The 19,796-nt window shown below is 39.1% G+C and overlaps 1 protein-coding gene across 1 annotated transcript in view; it reads left to right on the forward strand.

The window, feature by feature from the left end:
* The window catches only part of TGFBR2 (transforming growth factor beta receptor 2), a 131,715-nt gene extending 112,960 nt beyond the window's left edge, over nucleotides 1-18,755 (forward strand). Inside the window, exons 8-10 of the mRNA XM_077491457.1 lie at nucleotides 3,790-3,931; nucleotides 15,910-16,037; nucleotides 17,359-18,755. Of these exons, the coding sequence (XP_077347583.1) occupies nucleotides 3,790-3,931; nucleotides 15,910-16,037; nucleotides 17,359-17,538 (450 nt within the window). The 3' untranslated portion in view covers nucleotides 17,539-18,755. The remainder of the gene's footprint in view (nucleotides 1-3,789; nucleotides 3,932-15,909; nucleotides 16,038-17,358) is intronic.
* The last annotated feature ends 1,041 nt before the right edge of the window (nucleotides 18,756-19,796 follow it).

Genomic DNA, 19,796 nt, shown 5'->3' on the forward strand with positions numbered 1-19,796 from the left:
TGCACTAGGCTGTTGCGCTTTCTTCCTTTGTTTGTTTCTATACACCCACACAAATTGAACTGGATGGACTGGTGTCTTTATTAAACCTTACCAACTACCGTGCATCCAGAAAAGTATTCACAGGGCTTCACTTTTTCCACACTTTGTTATGTTACAGTCTTATTCCAAAATGGACTAAATTCATTATTTTTCTCAAAATTCTACAAACAATACACCATAATGACAACGTGAAAGAAGTGTGTTTGAAATCTTTCCAAATTTATTAAAACTAAAAAATGTACGTACATATTCACAGCCTTTGCCATGACACTCAAAATTGAGCTCAGGTGCATCCTGTTTCCACTAATTATCTTTGAGATGTTTCTACAACTTGATTGGAGTCCACCTGTAGTAAATTCAGTTGATTGGACATGAATTGGAAAGGCACACATTTAGGGTCCCACAGTTAACAGTACATGTCAGAACACAAACCAAGCCATGAAGTCCAAGGAATTGTCTGTAGACCTCTGAGACAGGATTTTATTGAGGCACAGATCTGGGGAAGGGTACTGAAAACTGTCTGCAACATTGAAGATGCCAATGAGCACAGTGGCCTCCATCATCCGTAAATGGAAGAAGTTTGGAACCACCAGGACTCTTCCTGAAGCGGGCCACCCGGCCAAACTAAGCAATGGGTGGAAGGACCTTAGTCAGGGAAGTGAACAAGAACCCAATGGTCACTCTGACAGAGCTCCAGCCTTTCTTTGTGGAGGAGAACCTTCCAGAAGAACAACCATCTCTGCCACATTCCACCACTGGGGTGAAGGTTCATCTTCCAACAGGTCAACGACCCTAAGCACATAGCCAGGATAACAAAAGAGTGGCTAAGAGACAACGCTGTAAATGTCCGTGAGTGGTCCAGACATAACCCGGTTGAACATCTCTGGAGAGATCTGAAAATGGCTGTGCACCGACACTCCTGATCGAATCTGATGGAGCTTGACAGGTCCTGCAAAAAAGAATGGAAGAAACTGCCCAAAAATAGATGTGCCAAGCTTGTAGCATCATACTAAAAAAAAACTTGAGGCTGTATTTGGTGCCAAAGGTGCTTCAACAACGTATTGAGCAAAGGCTGTGAATACTTATGTACATGTGATTTTTTTTGTTTTTTTAAACATTTAGTTTTTTTTCAACATTTAAACTTCTTTCATGTTGTCATTATGGGGTAGGGTTTGTATAATTTTGGAATAAGGCTATAGCATAAAAAAATTTGGAAAAGGTGAAGCGCTGTGAATACTTACAGTATGTAACTAATTTAAGTGATGATGCGTCCAGGATGTTTTAGAATGTGGAGTGGAAGTAAATCAAACTCGCGTCCATTTTACAATTGAATCAGAAGGCAGCGTAAGGAATGATGTTTGCAGTACAGTAGTTGTGGCGGTGCGGACAGCTGTGGAGAGGCTGCAGCTCTCACTTAGAAAACTGTGGGGTTGATTTACTAAAACTGGAGAGTGCAAAATCTGGTGCTGTGCATTGCAGCCAATCAACTTCTAACTTCAGCTTGTTCTATTAAGCTCTGACAAAAAAACCTTGAATCTGATTTGTTTCTATGAAAAGCTGCACCAGATTTTGAACTCTTCAGTTTTAGTAAATCAGCCCTACTGGTCCTTATCTTAAGAAGGCTGGTTGGAAAGGAGAGTTTGGGGTTTTGTAGTGCATTGAAATATGTTAATGCGCACACAATAATATATTTTATGCCTCACATTACCCTGTATTGTGTAAAAGAGAAGTATGGCCAAACTTGTTTTGACTATACTTATGCTTTTGATCTACATTAATAAAGTAGAACTAAAGGCAAAACTTTTATAAAATTTTTGAGTAAGGGAGGTTTGGAATCCCTGTATTTTTTTTTTTTACCATCTATGTATTATTGGGGAGATTTCCATTCACAGCCAAAACAGGAAGTGAGAGAAAAGTGGTAGTAAACCGCAAAAGAAGACAACAAAAAAATTATTCTTCCTGCAAGTTAAGTGCATCGCATACTAGTACATTATGAAAGACTTACCAAAATAATAGTGCTGTCACAGCTCCCCCATAGCTTCCATCTTCACCAGGTCTTCCTTCCGGGTTTGTGGGCTTCGTCACAGCTTTATCTATGGGAAACCGTCCATTGAGAGCGTAGTGCGCATGCGCCAGTGAGGTCACCGGCGCTGCTAAAGTAAATATCTCCTAAATGGTGCACGTTTATTATATATTTATTGTACTTACAGGTAAGCCTTATTATAGGCTTACCTGTAGGTGTAAATCTTTACAAGGGCTTTGCTACCACTTTAAAGTGAGAGAATCTCTGGTTGTAACCAGGGTACCAGGAACTAGTGTCCTCTATGGAAGATTTCCTCTCCATTTCTGTTCTAGTGACATCTACATTTTAGGTGTTTCACTCTCTATGGTGGCAGTAAATAGGACAAATAGAAAGGGTGAAGCTCCCCAATGGGGATACAGACAAAAAAAAACAAACAAACAAAAAATCTCACAGGAATTCTAATCCCTCTCTACTCAATCCAAAACTTAAAAAAACGGTTTGGCTTTAGTTATACCGTAACTGCTTGCTGACCATATAACTTAGATAAATGGTAACAAGGTGGCTCAGCTGCACCAGATCATGTACCTAGTATGTGATCTGACATGTCTGGGTGGGGGGGGGGCGCTTGTTGGCAACCCAGCCGAGCTGGGATTAAGCACAGCAGATGACAATCACTGGATACCGGGCCAATAGATTACCACCAGCATCCGACAATCATCCTAACTTTTCACAGAACAGGGCTCTGCCTATGTAAACAAGGCAGAGCCCTGTCCTGTCAGCAGGGATTAATAGATTTTCTTTCCTCACAAAGCAGGGAATAAAATCTATTACTTCCCCTAGTTAAAGTAGCACACAAAGTACACATAAACACTGGCTAGGCACACATTTAACCCTTTGATTTCCCTAGATGTTTAACCCCATCCCAGCCAGTATCATTAGTACAGTGATATTTTTAGCACTGTATTTGTGTCACTGGATCCCTGTTAGTGAATGTCCGTTGCAATGTTACAGTCCTGCTATAAGTCGCTGATTTCCAACATTACTAGCAAAAAAATGTTTTAATTAAAAAAATTCCAGTAAATATCCCTTAGTTTGTAGATGCTCTAATGTTTGTACAAACCAATCGATGTATGCTTATTTGTTTTTTTTTAACCAAAATAGGTAGTAGAATACACTTTGTCCTAAATTTATCAAGAATTTTTTTTAATTGGATATGTTTTATAGCAAGAAGTAAAACATTATTTTTTTTTTTCAAAATTGTCTGTCTTTTTTGTTTATAGCGCAACAAACACCAAAAGAGAGCTCTATTTGTGGGGAAAAAAAACATACATTTCTTTTGGGTACAGTGTTGCACGGCCGTGCAATTGTGAGTTAAGGTAACGCAGTGCCGTTTTGCAAAAAATGGCCTAGTCATGAAGGGGGTAAATCTTTTGGAGGTCAAGTGGTTAACTAATATTCTCCTGTGACTCATAATAGCAATGTAGCGCATCAAAACACACATTTGTGTTTTGTGGTGTGCTGCAGTGCATGTCCATTACCTTAGTGCTTCCAGGTGCACTTCAGAATGACTAGCAATGCCATGCATTAATGTGTGCTTGCTGCAGTGCTGTGTGTTGTAGTAACATTCATGACAATGCAGGCAATACAAAGGTGTAAAGCTGGCCTAACACAGTTTTCCCATTATTCATATGATTTTATGTTTACATCATTTGTGTTTCTTCCTTCAGGTTGGAACTGCCAGATACATGGCCCCAGAAGTCCTTGAATCCAGAATAAATTTGGAAAATATGGAGTCATTTAAACAAACAGATGTGTATTCCATGGCACTGGTATTATGGGAAATAACATCACGTTGTAGTGCAATTGGAGGTAACTGAACAGATATCATATTTGTAGAGTTAAATAGCAGCAGAGGTATCCTACAATATTAGCTTTGTTATGCTGTAATACTATCTCACATGTTGAAGGCTAATCTAAATTTTATTTTATTCCATTTTTTTTATTGTTGAAAATATTTATTAGTGATACAAAAAATCTTTTTCTTATTTTAAAGTTCATTCAAATTACCAATGGTGCATAATCTAATGGTAACACATACAAAATGTATTATAAAAAAACTAAGAAAATGTGTGCAGAGAGAGGTTTTGGTGAGGTAGGGTTTATCTAGTTTGGAACAAATTATTCTATAATATTAGGCTATATATTTTCTAGAAACTAGCAGTTCTGTTTTACAGTATTTTTGAATAATTTTGCAATAGATAAAATAAAGGAAAAAGAAATAAGCATACAACACAAAATGTAGCCACTTGCTTACTGAGCACATAAACACACTTCCTGCCTAAGCCAATTTTCAGCTTTCAGCGATGTCACTCTTTGAATGACAATTTTGCAGTCATGCTATACATTTTTATCATTTTTTTCACTCATTTAATCACTACTGGGGGTCTTATTTTTTGGCTACACAAACAAAAAAAGACTCAACATTTTGAAAAAAAAAAAAACTGTTTTCATAGTTATAACATTTTGTAAACAGGTAGTTTTTCTCATTCATTGATGTGTGCTGATGAGGCTGCACTGATGGGCAATGATAGGCTGCACTAATGGGCACTGATAGGCTGCACTGATGGACACTGATAGGTGGCACGATGAGGTGACACTGATGGACACTGATCGAGGCTGCGCTGATAGATGACACTGATGGGCACTGATAGGCAGTACTGATGGGCAATGATAGGTGGCACAGATGGGCAATGATAGGTGGCACAGATGGGCACTGATAGACACTGGTAGGTGACACTAATAGGCAGCACTGATAGGTGGTACTGATGATGAGGCACTGATAGGCACTGATTGGCAGCACTGGTGGGACTGATAGGTGGCACTGGTAGGTGGCAATGGTGGGCACTGATGAGGCAGAAGTGGCTCTCCGTGTGCGGAACCGATGTCCCGTTTACACAAGTCCCCAATCGGCTTTTTTTTCTCCTCACATTGTCAGTGTGAGGGTAAAAAAGCCTTTTACTGTCTTGCTTACATCACATCACATCCTGAATCGGCCCCTTACTCCGATTTCAGATCAGCCGAGTCTCATTGACTCACTGATCACAGAGCACATCGCCCGCGTGCAGACAGCGCATGCTCGGGAGGACATACATAGACGCCCTCACAGCAATTTAGACCCCCGCTGTAGCCATCTTTCGGCTATAGTGCAGGCGCGAAGAGGTTAAACACATAATGATAAAGATAAATGTACAGAATTAAATATAAAACAGGTATAAAGTAGGTTTGTTTCGTAAGAAAGAACCCCCCCCCAAAAAAAATGATTAAATAAAGGAGTAAGCCTAAAAGGATAAGCATGATGCAGATGACAAAATACAAATGTGGTATATAAGGGGAGAAATTATAAATATCAGGATAGATATTGATCCAGGATAGATTGATTGATATTGATCCAGTGATAGATCCACGAGATGTTCTTCTACTGTTAGTCAGCAGGTGGTGGGTTAAAACAGTAAGGGGATCAGTAGGGGTGAAGTTTACTAAAGGATTTAAAAACCAGCAGTTCTGGATGTGCTGTTTGCTCAAGGGCATAAATGAATTGTTTTCTGCGGCTCTTCCCACTACCCTAAACCAGGATATTTTTATTTGTTCTGATTTCTGCTTTAACAAGTCTCTACTGTGCATTGCATTATAAAAATATATTAATGGCATTTCGCATGCCACATGATTAGAAAAATTGTACATTTTACTGAATTTGTTGTTTACATAAATTAGGCTATATATCATTCTGAGGGGGTGTCACCACATCTCCTTACACTCATAGTGTATTTAGGCAGGGAGTGCACTGACATCATCACTGCTTGCAATATCATTGAAGAACGCCAATCATTGAAGGGGAATCTGCATGTGACATGACCAGCCTTTAAGTGATTCTAAAGCCTGAACATTTTTTACCTTGGTGTAGTCCCTGCAATAGAGTAAAAAACACTCAGTGTGCTCCCCCCAGCTACCCCTTATACTTACCTGAGCCTGATCTTGATCCAGTGATGTGCCTCTCTCTCTCCTCATGTGCCAATGGGGGATGAGGGGACAAGCCATGCTCTGTTTGTCAATGGACACACAGAGCTGTCTCGGGAGTGGGCACACACAAGTGGCTTGCTATGGAGGTACTCGACAGGGGGGTGGAGCAGACAGTGCCAGCAAGGGACCCGGAAAGAGGAGGATCTGGGCTGGTCTGGGCAAAACTAATTCACAGAGCAGGTAAGTATAACTTGTTTGTTATTTATTTTTATTTTTTTATAAAATGCAAAGCTTTACCAATCACTTTAAGCCCTTGTACACGCCGGTCGGAGAATCTGTCGGAATGAGTCTTATCGGACCGTGTCGTCAGATAATCCGACTGTGTGTGGTATGCATCGGACTGATTCTGTCCGAATCTCCGTCCGATCCAAATTTCCAACATGTTGGAAAGATTTCCCGACCAACTGGGCCGGACGGACCTAATCCGATCATGTGTAGAGCATTTTCATCAGACCAAGTGCCACGCATGCTCAGATCAAATTCCTACATCAAAGCTATTGGCTACTAGCCTGAATGTAGTCCCATCGTAACGAAATTACGTCATCACGTTCTGAAAGATCGGATTTTTCGCCAACTTGGCCCGACCGTGTGTATGCAACAGTTTCAGACACAATCCATTGGACTAAATCCGACGGGCAAAATCCGACGGATTTGGTTGGAAAAATCTTCGACCGTGTGTACGTGGGCTAAGACATATGAAAGGGTAAGTCAATCTCACAGACAATCTCACTGCTCTGTCTTGCATGTCTCCTCCACCTCAACTTGCTGTCCAAGTGAAAATACTGTCATGTATCTCAGCACAGTAGTAATCTACATCCCCCTGCAGTTTCCCAGTGGGTTAAAGTGGTGAAAGAAATTAAGCATATGGAGGATTTTGCCTCCTCCTTGAGGAAACAAGAGGCCCAATCCCACAACACGTAGTTCTGCTGGACTCAATTTATATTCTCCAAGAGATGAGGAGCTCATTGCACCTAGTCTTATGTAGACATGGATGCAGTGACCATTTACTGCCTCTCCCCTCCCCCCCCCCCCCCAACACACCACCCCTCCTTTTTTATCTTTTCTCCTTACTTCACTTCTTTCCTCTTCCTTGCTTTCTTTTACTCCCTTATCCCTTTTGCTATCTCTTTGATAATATGCAACTTTTTCAGCAAGGTATTGCATTCTCCCCCTGCTTGCGACATATGTTTTGGATGGTTCTCCACAACCACACCAGTCAATTTGTTCTCAGAAAATTTGCTAACCTGTTTTTTCACCATATACTGCTTGTTTTTGCTCCTATAAGCTTTCTTACCTATGGTAAACCATGTTCTGATATATTTTACCTGTTAATTCAAGACTGTAATTACTGGTAACAGCACTTGCAAGATATCATTTTGACCCTGTACAAATCATTAGTAAGATCTTATCTGGAATATGCAGTTCTCAAAAAGGATATTGGGGAACTTGAGAAAGTGCAGAGAAGAGCAACCAAACTGATAAGAGCGGCATGGAGGAGCTCAATTTATTCTCTCTTGAGTAGAGAAGATTTAGGGGGGATATGATCAACATGTATACATACATAATTGGTCCATATAGTGAACTTGGTGTTGAGTTATTCACTTTAAGGTCATCACAGAGTACAGCAGGGCACTCTTTATGTTTAGAGGAAAAGGGATTTAAAGTGTTATTAAACCCACAACAGTAAAATCAGTCTGTATATGCAGTAAAGCTTAGGTTCAATGCCCTGTGGAACCTAAGGGTTCAATCCTCTGCATTGTGTAAAAAGGCTGTTTGATCTTGGCTTTTAAAAAGGCTGTTTAATCTTGGATCCTCTCCTCCTTCCACTGTCCCCTAATAAGTCTATGGCGTCAGGCTGCACATGCTGAGTTTGGTGTGTATTGTTAGAGAGGTTTTTTTTTTCTTGAGTTGATGTGATCAGTACAAGGCCAATCAGCACTGTCCAGGCAGAGGGTCAGGGGTCTTGCAGTGTCATAAAACTCCTCCTACAAGTTTTAATCGGTGCTTGGCTGGACACTGAAGTCACAAGCCTGCTCTAACTGCTGATGAGAAAAGGTATTTAGCAGCTTATATTTACCAAAATAATTTCCATGGTCTGTGTATTGTGGGAGACCAGATATTGTAAATACAGGGTCCTGAGTTTTGTAACACTTTAATCTCCTAATACGGAGAACTGTGAAAATGTAGAATAGACTCCCTCGAGAGCTGGCTCTAGCCAGCTTAGTAGATTTCTTTAAAAAAGACTTGGATTTTTTCCTAAATGGACATACTATAACTCGATACTAACATTTGTAAGTAAATTTGATCCAGGGAATATCCGATTGCCTTTCAGAGGATCAGCTAGGATTTTTTCCCCTGCTGGAGCAAATTGAAGCATGCTTTGCTATGAAATATGGGCACTGCCATCTCCAGCTGGTATTTGAAAGTCTAATATTTCTCATCTTTGTCCATACTTTTTTTACTTATAAAGTAAAGTTGATTTACAAAAAGGAGCAGAGAGTGTTCAATTAACAAAGTTAATGTTTAGTTGGCTTAGTAAATTTGTTGAAGTTATGTTTACTTTGCATACTAAAGCATGTGCAAAGGCAATTTTAAACCCAGAGATTTGCTTGCACATAATTGGATAGTTGAAGTGAACATATTACCTAACCTATTTGAGCATTCACTTTGCATAATTAACATTTTGTGCTTCTTTAGTAAATCAACCCCTGTGAATAACTGACCAGGTATACATCTCAGGAGCTCCAACATTTCTGGTTCAATGCTAGCTGTGGGTCATTGATTTACTTAATGGTGTAACAAGCAAAATGAGAACAGCCCAGAAAGTTACACCAGACAGATCAAGGTCAGCCATTAGACTTCACATATCTCTATTCTGATACGCCCCATTTCAGGTTGTACTAAAGGCAAAATTAAGTATCACATATATGACGTAGTCTGTCACTAGTGTTAACAGAGTCATTTTTGTTTTTCTGAGTCCCCTTGTAAATGTTTGAACTGTTGGCCCTGCCAGTAAGTCTTTTTATTTTTCAACTTCCCTCTAACAAACCAAGCTGTCCAGCAAAGCTGGCAGTTAGAAGCTTGAAACAAACCATTTAACACTGACAGGAGTGCTTACAATGGTAAGCTTGTTAATCCATGCAAAACCTTTATTCAAAAAGGAAAATAAACTGTTTCTGTAACTGCTTTAAAAGTGTGAGCTGGAGCTCAGCTTTGATTTGTTAGTCCATCTAAATCTGCTAGTGCATTTAATGCCACGTACACACGAGCGAATTGTCCGGCATACTTAGTCCAGCAAACAATCCGGCGGATAGTCTGGCGGACTTTCTACCGAATGGACTTGGCCACACACAGAAAGTCCGGCGTTTGCTAGCGCGATGACGTACAGCACGTACGACAGGACTAGAAAAAGGAAGTTCAATAGCCAGTAGCCAATAGCTTCCTTTTTTGTACTTGCTTCTGAGCATGCGTCATTCTTAGTCCGCCGTACTAGCATACTGATGAATGTATTGTCCGCTGAAACTCAAGTACGACGGGAAGATTGGAGTGCAAAAATACTTTCTTAGTCCGCCGTACTTCACGCTGGAAAAGTCTGCTGAAGCCTACACACGATCGAATTGTCCGCTGAAATGCGTTTCGGCGGACTAAGTACGCCGGACAATCTGATCGTGTGTACGCGGCATAACACTAACTTCTGTAGACAGTGCTGCTGACCAAAAGGGTCTCCGTTGGTCCTCCAGAGATAGAGGAGTTACCCTAGGAGAAGAAGTGTGCTACTGGCCAAATCACCAGGTGAAAATAAAGGGGGGGAAATGAATTCTGCTTCTGCACCTAAGGATTGATAACCTGCAATACAGTATGTTTTTGTTGTGGGGCTTAGCTATGCTTTAAAGAAAATATTTACTTTTATTATTGCAGATTTATTCAAATGAATTCATAAATGCTGTGCAGAGTTTCAGCGCTTTTAAATTGTACTAAGCAAAACCAATAATTATAATGACCAAAGGGCAAGAATGCATTTTCCCCAGTACTTGAGCTGTATCTGTTTCTTGCTGTGATTTTAAAGAAGGTAATATAAGGTGAAGGCATTAGTAACCATGGCATACCATTGTAAATTATTATACTTTGCGTCTTACACAGCAGCCCTTGAACAAATTCCTGCAGTGTCTTGATTTTTCAAAACAACATGAGCTGAATGTATCTCCCCTCTTGGTATTTTCATTAGACCTAGGCAGTAGAATGGCCTGTATGAATATTTACAGGAACCATATCCCCCAAGGCTCTGATGCGTAAATTGTTCTGTCACTGTGCATTAGTTAGAGGTTACAATAACAAACTAGATAAAGTAGAAGAAGCTGAAACATTTTGCAAATATTTCAATTATATAAGCTTGCCCTCTAAAAGGTCATTTGGACAGTAACCACAAAACATTTTAATTACTGTTTTTTTTTTTTGTAAAATTAAATGTTCTCTGTAGAACATTAGAAAAGATGAATGAGGCGTCTAATAAATTGTAATGCTTGTTAGAATAATTTTTCTCTGTTTCTGGAAATCTGTTTATCTATATAAATTTGAATTGTGTGTGTGTGTTTTTACTGTATATACACACATTATATTTCATAAATTTTTACTTGAATCCATGAAGCCTAAAATTAGCCATAGATGGGTTGAGATTCAGCCATTTCAGCAGGGACCCGATGAATTTCCATCCATCTATGGGCAGGGTGGTTGTATGAAAATCGACATCTACAGTTGTGATTATAAGTTTACATACCATGGCAGAATTTATGATTTCTTGGCCATTTTTCAAAGAATATGAATGATAACACAAAAACGTTTCTTTCACTCATGGTTAGTGTTTGGCTGAAGCCATTTATTATCAATCCACTATGCTTACTCTTTTTAAATCATAATGGCAACAGAAACTACCCAAATGACCCTGATCAAAAGTTTACATACTCCAGTTCTTAATACCGTGTATTGCCCCCTTTAACATCAATGACAGCTTGAAGTCTCTTTATCTTCTCAGATGGTAAAGCTGCCCATTCCTCTTGGCAAAAGCCTCCAGTTCCTGTAAATTCTTGGGCTTTCTTGCATAAACTGAACTTTGGAGATCTCCCCAGAGTGGTTCAATGATATTGAGGTCAAGGGACTGAGATGGCCACTCCAGAACCTTTACTTTATTCTGCTGTAGCCAATGACAGGTCGACTTGGCCTTGTGTTTTGGATCATTGTCGTCATGTTGGAATGTCCAAGTACTTCCCATGTGCAGCTTCCTGGCTGATGAATGCAATTTTGCTAACATACTGCATTCATCTTGCCATCAATTTTGACCAAATTTCCTATGCCTTTGTAGCTCACATATCTCCAAAACATCAGCAATCCACTTCCGTGTTTCACAATAGGAATGGTGTATCTTTAATCATAGGCCTTGTTGAATCCTCTCCAAATGTAGAATTTATGGTTGTAACCAAAAAGCTAAATTTGGTCTTATCACTCCAAATTACTTTGTGCCAGAAGGTTTGAGGCTTGTTTCTGTGCTGTATATTATGCTTTTTTTTATTTGGGCAAGTTACCACAACACCATTATCCCGTAGTTTTTAGGGGGAACTAATCCTTCATAACGTTATCCAAAACTAAAACAAAGGTTTTGCTACGAGATACGTTTTATTTTGCTAATCAACAAATGTATTACAACAGCATGATGTGTGCTAGAATTAATCTTGAAATATCAGAATTTAGGATAGAGCTGAGGGATCAAATCTCCACGGATGTATTCTTTTTAAAATACTCACTTTTTTTGCATTTAAAATTAAGTTTTTGCTAGAAAATTACTTAGACCCCATATATTATATTTTTTTGAAAGCAGAAGCTTCTAAGAATAAAATGGTTGCAATGTTTTATGTGACATAATACTAGCGCAGCTGTTTATTAAAAGCATGTTTTCAGGAACAAATGTGCACACAAACACAAGACAATATCAACATATATTGTAACATATAAAATATGATGTTGCACAGAGTAAATAGAATCTAAACACGTTAAGGTTTAAAATTGTTCACGCCTGTGAAATGATATAGAACTGCAGTACCTAAAACTGTCCATAAGCAACGTTTTAAAAGTCTTTACAGGCTATCAGTTTAGAGTTCCACGTAATCTATGGCATTAAAATGATTGCTCTCACTCCAGAGTTCATGACAATATCTCATATGTGTAGTATAAATCATCATTTACATATGTGTACAAGTACAGGGGAACGAGATTGCTTTTAGATTTTTAAAAACGTATTTTTTTTCATTTCACGGTATTGCCATCAAGGGCTGAACAGTGTGATAACTTTTGACAGTGACAGGTACTCTTTAATGACACATCGGGGGTCTATTAGACTCCCCATGTCTCCCCTGCTTTCAAAGCATCCAATCCAACAGAGCTCTTTTGATCAGATGTTTCCCTGGCTGTAACTACCAGGGAAATGCAGCACTGTAACCTGTAACTGACAAAATCATCATTGCTTCTGGCTTCATTCATCACAGATGTTCCTACATGTCCTCTCTGTGAAGCCAAATGCTTACAGTGGTTCCGGGCTGTTTTTTTTCAAATGCTGGTTAAAAAAATATAAAAATACTAGGCTCATATCTGCAGCTGCAGCCAGGATCCTGGCATAACCGCTTGCTGTCAAGGATATATATATATATATATATATATATATATATATAGCACTAACCCCCAAAGGAGCTGCTGGTTTGATTGGGCTTACCGTTACCTTCTTCACCTTGATTTACGTCTAGTTGTTTCCCGTGGTAGATGGCCCAGAAACTTTAGAGACTGATGACAAATCCGCTTAAAGAGGAAGTAAACCCTGATGAGTTTACTTCCTCTTTCACTCTCTGCAAAGGCAAAGCATAATGGACTACTATGCATCGCATAGTAGCCCATTATGTGTCACTTACCTGACACAGGAGCCAGTGAAGTCACCGCTGTCCCCTGTAGTCTGCCGCATCCATGTTCTTGGTGGGTCTCGCAGCTCCGCCGCTGTCATTCGGCGAAGCCGCAATGACGTCACTCCCGCGCATGCGCAGGGGAGCCGAGACGCGCGGCATCTTCATTATCGAGGATGCCATGCTCAGTGCGCCTGCGAGCCTCTGTCTACGGCGCATGCGCCGTAGACAGTGGTGCCCGTCTTTGGGCAAATAACTCCTAAACCGTGTAGGTTTAGGAGATATTTCTTGGACCTACCGGTAAGCCTTAATCTAGGCTTACCTGTAGGTCAAAGTGGTTTGTAAACCACTTTAAAGGGATTTTTATTTGCAAAAACGTAGTTAACGAACAGTCTCTTAGAATAGGATCAGAGGGTTAGGAAAGAAAGTTCAGTTACTCTTAGTGTCAAAGTCAATAATAAAGGACTTGCTTACTTCGACTAAATACAGAGACTAGCCATTCACAGCTGGATGTTCACTCAAGTTGGATAGTCCCTCTCTTACAGCCAACAAGGTGCTTAAATCAGGAAAAAGTCTCTGCCACAGACTTTGTTGTAGAACATGTAGGAAACTAGGACTTGTAGAACACTCGTGTTGCACCAGTATCTTTCAGACGGTTTGGTGATACCCACGAAACTGGATTCACTTAGGTACTTCAGCCCTACCAGGCTCTTGCTAATAAGCCAACCCGTGCGTGGCCTTCTTCTGAAGAGTACTCCCCTGGATAGCTACGAAGTTGCTGGGCCTCTCCACAGCCGGCGACGGTACCGGACCACCTCCAAATTCTTTCCTTAGTTTCCTTGCCTCGGGCTAACCAGCCCCGAGACATAAAGTCGGGTGGATCCGCACCCCAGGCCATAGCCTTCCTGGGGGCTGGTCAGGAGGAGTCAGAACATACTTCTGGACCGGAAACCCCGAACCACGTGCCATGCGCATCTTAAGTACCCTCTCCCAGAAAGCACAGAAAGAGTGACACTCCCACTGGATGGGCTCCGAGAGAAAGTATCCTTAAAGCACCCAACCAGACTGTGTTTCCATGCCTGCCAGAAGAGACAGTGTCCCCTTTGGCCAGGCCAAGCACCCTATAGCCCAGTCAGACTGATGCTGAGGTGAAAATTTTGAACAATCATACCCAAACCAAACTGCAGTTTAGGTGTAACATTAAATTTCAAAACATGAGTGTGTGCTCTTCAGCAGCCGGCGCTACATATATATATATATATATATATATATATATATATATATATATAGCTTCTGAACAGCAGGCAGTTAATAAACCTTAGCTCCTTTAGCCTGGGTATACACAGCTGCGATGCATCAATGCAAACACAATAGTGCATGCCAAAAATTGTGTGTACTTTTTTTTATAATGCAGTGCATCACAAAACACAGTAATGTGTCGAGGTGCACTGCAACACACATACGTCAGTAAGACGAGTTGGAGTGATTTACAACAGTTTGCAACAGTGTAAACCCAGCTTAAGTGTTCAGGCAAATTAGATATATAATAACGTTTCATACCCAGCCTTGAGCTATCCATGCACTTTAATATTTCTCTAATTCAGCCCTGTAGTCTGAAATGATCTCCTCATTCAAAATAATAGTGTGTTTGAATCGACAAAATTTTCAGTTCTGGCTATTGTATTTTGACAACCACAAACAGTGTTTGTATCTGAACAAGAAAAAAAACACCAGCCACACACTGCTGCAATAGCACTGAACAGGTGCTGGCCCATCTCACAGCTGATGAGAGAAAAAAGGAAGTCTGGATGGCTGCACTACTTTTGAAATTACCTTTGTTTAGAAAATCACCAAACAGGGTAAAAACAGGGAAAAAAAACCCAGGGAAATAGCAGTGGAGGAGCACAGTGACCCGCTGACATGTTTCACAGGACACTAGCAGTCTCAACCACCACTGTCAGACCCACTCATATAAATTAGTCAGTATCCCATCCACAGGTGAAACTGACAGGGTAATCAGAACAAAGGGGAAAGAAAAGAACCCATCCACAAAAGTTTCTAAATAAAGCTGATTTGTACAGTAGTACAGCCACCCAGACATTTTTCTCTCATTATTAGTGTTTTTATCTGTTTGGATGCAGATACTCTTCTGCCTATAAATTTTCTGCTTGGCTAATTCAACAAAATGTAGTTAAAAATATTGATTTTATCGAGCTGGGTGGTGTTGACAGGGCCATGCATGATCAATTTTAGACAGAGTGGATTTGCAGATTGCAGGCACAGCCAGGCATTAGTTATTGGATTAGTGGTGATTAAGGCTGGGTTCACACCACAGGATGGAATGGCTCACAACAGGGGTCCCCATTCACCATTTCAGACCAAATTTTTGGCTGATTTCGGACTGGTAACAGACCAGAAGACACACAGGACTCCCGTGCAATTTGCACCAGAGCCACTCCAGAGATGTCTGAACCGACTCTATAGAGAGATGGTCGAGATGGTCACAATCTCCTGCCATGCAAATGGAATACGGAGAAATCTGCATCCAATTCGCATTAGTGTGAACCCAGCTTAAGGCTGAGAACAGTGCGCACAGCCTATGCAGTACAGGCACTGACTTTATTGTTTTCAATACAGCCCATTTCTGCATGATACTAACATAGTTCTAATGGTTAGAATAAAGGTTGCTTTTTGTTGTGGCATATTTACAATGGTCACATGCATTCAGATTGGGAGTAAACATTTTAACTTTTATAAGTCTCAGGAAACACATATGTACATTTGAAAAATAACATTAAATATTACATAATTTGCTTTTTTTTTTTTTTGTAGAAGTAAAAGATTATGAACCTCCATTTGGAACCAAAGTACGAGAGCACCCATGTGTTGAAAGCATGAAGGATAATGTTCTCAGAGATCGAGGTCGACCTGAACTTTCCAATAATTGGTTGAATCACCAGGTAATAGAAAACATATTAATCAAGTATTTATGTAGTTATGTTGTTTTTAATGTAATATTTCTGATATCCATAACAAGTGTAACAAGTTTTCTGCCATGACAAATCAGTTATTCCTGAAGTCATCTTTTTCACCTGTTCTAACATGAGACTTTAGAAAATTGTCAATAGGCTACAACCTAGCCTTCTTTTAACAGATTCTCTGTGATACCAAATGGATGTTAAGGCCACATCTGATGCCATGTTTTTGTTGTGTGGGCCTGTAAGTGTTTTGTGGCTGTTACCCACCCCTCATTTGGAAGGGTTTTGGACATCCCAATAATTTATGAATCATGTGCCCCTCAATGGAAAAAGGATATTTGGATATTTGTACTTATAATCCTTTTCTTGGAGTTCATTGAGAGATAGTGCTTTTCTACAAAACTGAGGCATTCTGGGGGTAGGAGGAGTTATCCCAAAGTGATCACTGCTTTTTGTTTGCCAGTGTCCAAAGCCTCCTGTAAGCAGCTAAATAATCCAATATTCTATGAATTTCTGAATGAACGTTAAGAAATTGATGACATATGCAATGCAGTGTGTCACTATCATTAACACAGTAGTTTTTTTTTTTCAGAGTCCCCGTTGTGACAATTTTAATACCTATTGATCCTGTCAGTAAATCTATTGGTTTTCCACTTCTGTAACAGGTCAATCTATCCAGCTAAAGTGGCAGTTAGAGGGCTTATGACAAAGCGTATAACACTGGCAGTGGTGTTTACAATGGTCTGGAATTGGGTTAAATTTTTTGATATTTTCTATTAAAGTCTCCATCTAAAATGACCCTGTTCACAGGGTGACAGTGCTGCTGACCGATTTCACTGAAATAATGAACAGAGTTGTCACCTTATTAAAGGAAATAGAAAAAATAACTGATCTTCCGATGATAATATTTTTAAGGCCAATGCTAGTGAGAGACTGCATATATGTCAATTTTGATTTTGCCCATATGTAAGCTATAAATGTATTATTTATATTTAATTTTGTATAAGTACTTGAATTTGACATGGCATCAGCATCTTGTGATATCTTGCACAGCATCAGTCAGACTGGGAAGGGGGGGAGCTATACTTGAAACCAATTAACCCACCTAGCTGTTCTGTTTGAGGGGCTATGCAAATCTCAAGGCTTGATAGACAGAAATGCAAATCCTTTGGAATGGATAACAGCTCTTACATATTTTTTTTCTGTGTATTTGGATATTTAGAGATCAGCTTTAAGCAGTAGGCAGAAAAATATAATATTTGTATTTAGTTGTACACCAAATAATTTCTGTATCATTCCCCAGGGTATCCAGCTTGTATGTGAAACCATAACAGAATGTTGGGACCATGACCCAGAGGCCAGGCTCACTGCCCAATGCGTAGACGAGAGATTTAATGAGTTAGAAAATCTCGACAGAATCTCTGAGAGAAGCTGCTCGGAGGAAAAAATACCAGAAGACTGTACAGAAAACACAAACAAGTGAAACATGCACTGCAAATACTTTGTCTTAAATAGAAATTCAGGACTGCACCATGGGCAGCGGAGGAAATCATATGCATAAAGTATGCACTGAACTTTTAACTCCAGAGACTTGACCGGGCAAGTCCCAATTGCTGCTGGAGCAATGTCATGTATGCTTCCCACAAGAACGGTCTTATCTGTGGGAGCCCAAAGCAATTATGGAATAGTATGCCTGAATCTCAACAGATAACAGTGTATTTGTTTGGTCTAAAGTAACCACCCCAATTGCTTTACCCAGAAGTCACCTCTTCTGCTCCTATGGCGCTGCCATGGAGTGATACATTTCCTCAGGACATTTTTATGTTATTTCTAATATAGCCATACTTTACTTGCACTTTATAAAATTGTGTATAAAACTACACATTGGCTTTAATGTATGTAAGTATTGTCTCTGATAAACCAAAAGTATATTACCAGGAAAATGTACAGGGCTTAGGATTATACAAGATTCATGAAAAAATCTGAAAAAAATCATTCAGAAGTCTAATGATAAGCTCTTGTTACATATTTTTGTATTTCATAGTAGGAATATTATATTTTATCAGAACCAAACTTTTTACATGTTAAGTCGAAGTGGATTTATATATGAGCACTGTACACATTCTGTTTTATTAGAATTACAGCACATGATGGGGATTGAAATCTAGATTGAAGAGTTTGGGAATTTACCCGTAACTGCTAGTAATCTACTTGAAACATCAAAGTAAGACCACATGCTAATAGATCACCTCTTTATGAGGTTCAAAAAAATTGTCTTCCAAAATGTATGTGGAAAGTATTGTATGTTTCATATATTATTATTAATCTGTCAATATTACTTTGAATACTTGGGATGACCATTTATCCTGGTTTAGGTGGAAAAATCATAATATGGGATAATAGTTGGGTTGTATTTTAAAAAGGGCTGTGTATATTTTCATATCATCAGAAGATATATTGAAATTGGCTCTCTACTGATCTGCATGTTTTTGGCAACAAATATGCATCTTGTAAAGATTGTATGTGGAAAGGAGTTGGGTGAACAAGGCATAGTTTTCTGAGTGTACACTGATTTACACACAGATGCGCTCACATGCAGCAATGATATACGAGGTGGAGACAATTTGAAAAAAAATTAAGTGCATTTACATATTTCCTTGTTTATGGGTGTTATGAATAAAACCTCATCCTACCTTTAAATGCTTTTTTATACTTTTTCTGATTCTGCTAAAGTGAATAAATGTGACCTATAGGTTTTAAGAATGCCTACTAAGCTATAGCATGGGGCGAGGTTGAAGGGGGGAATATCTGTTGCATGCTAATTTCATAAAATAAAGCAACATTATGTGCCTTAGGTGTTGTTATGATAAACATAAATTTCTTTGAATATAACATGGCATTATAGGGAAGTCCACTAATGTAAAACCATAAAGGGTTGTAATGTTAGCTATTACAAAATGGAAATATTTTATCCTAAGAGCAAGCTTATTTTAAGGGTTGCTCAAATCAAGATGAATATTATAGCTTTGAGTGGGCAAGATTTGTTGCATCACCCAGAAGCTTATCTGCAGCAGTTGGGGGGCCACCACCCATCCACAATCACTGGCAGGTGTGCTTCACAGCAATGTGTTAGTACTATGTTTTGAAAAATCCATCTACAGAGAGTGACAATGTCCTTTGGTTTATAATAGCCATGTCAGTTGAACAGAACTAAGAATTGTGGTAGACCTATCTTGCGACAAGTGTCCCTGAGAAATTGAAATAGCTTGTCTGTATTTCAGTTGCAATCATCTATGCAATACTAAGGATGTACATTTTTGAGAAATTTAATGCAATCCTGTTTTCTAAAGTTATCTTCGTTTTTTTTTTATCATATCTAAGTACATCTAATCCAAAGATTACATTATTTAACAAAAAAAAACTAATATAATGGTGACCTTTATTACATTAGAAGTGAGGTTTGCATTTATATAACTTTAAAATTAATATAATTCAGATAACTAAGCTTAATAAGTATGTATATACTCTCAAAGAATAACTAAATACCATTATTTAATAACACGTATTATAGTTTTATAGAATATATATGATTTTGTTAAGCAAATGTTTTTTCCTAAGCTTTCAAATTCCTGTCATGAGTTAATTTAGATAAAGAAAAAGTAGTAGAGCTTGCGTCAGCATATTCAGTAAACCCCATATAAATGAATATAATGGTGTTAAAGACCTGGCCATCAAATCTCC

This window comes from Lithobates pipiens, unplaced genomic scaffold, assembly GCF_037356315.1.
Source record: "Lithobates pipiens isolate NorthernLeopardFrog02 unplaced genomic scaffold, aLitPip1_a1.2 Scaffold_19, whole genome shotgun sequence".
Lineage (NCBI taxonomy): Eukaryota > Metazoa > Chordata > Amphibia > Anura > Ranidae > Lithobates > Lithobates pipiens.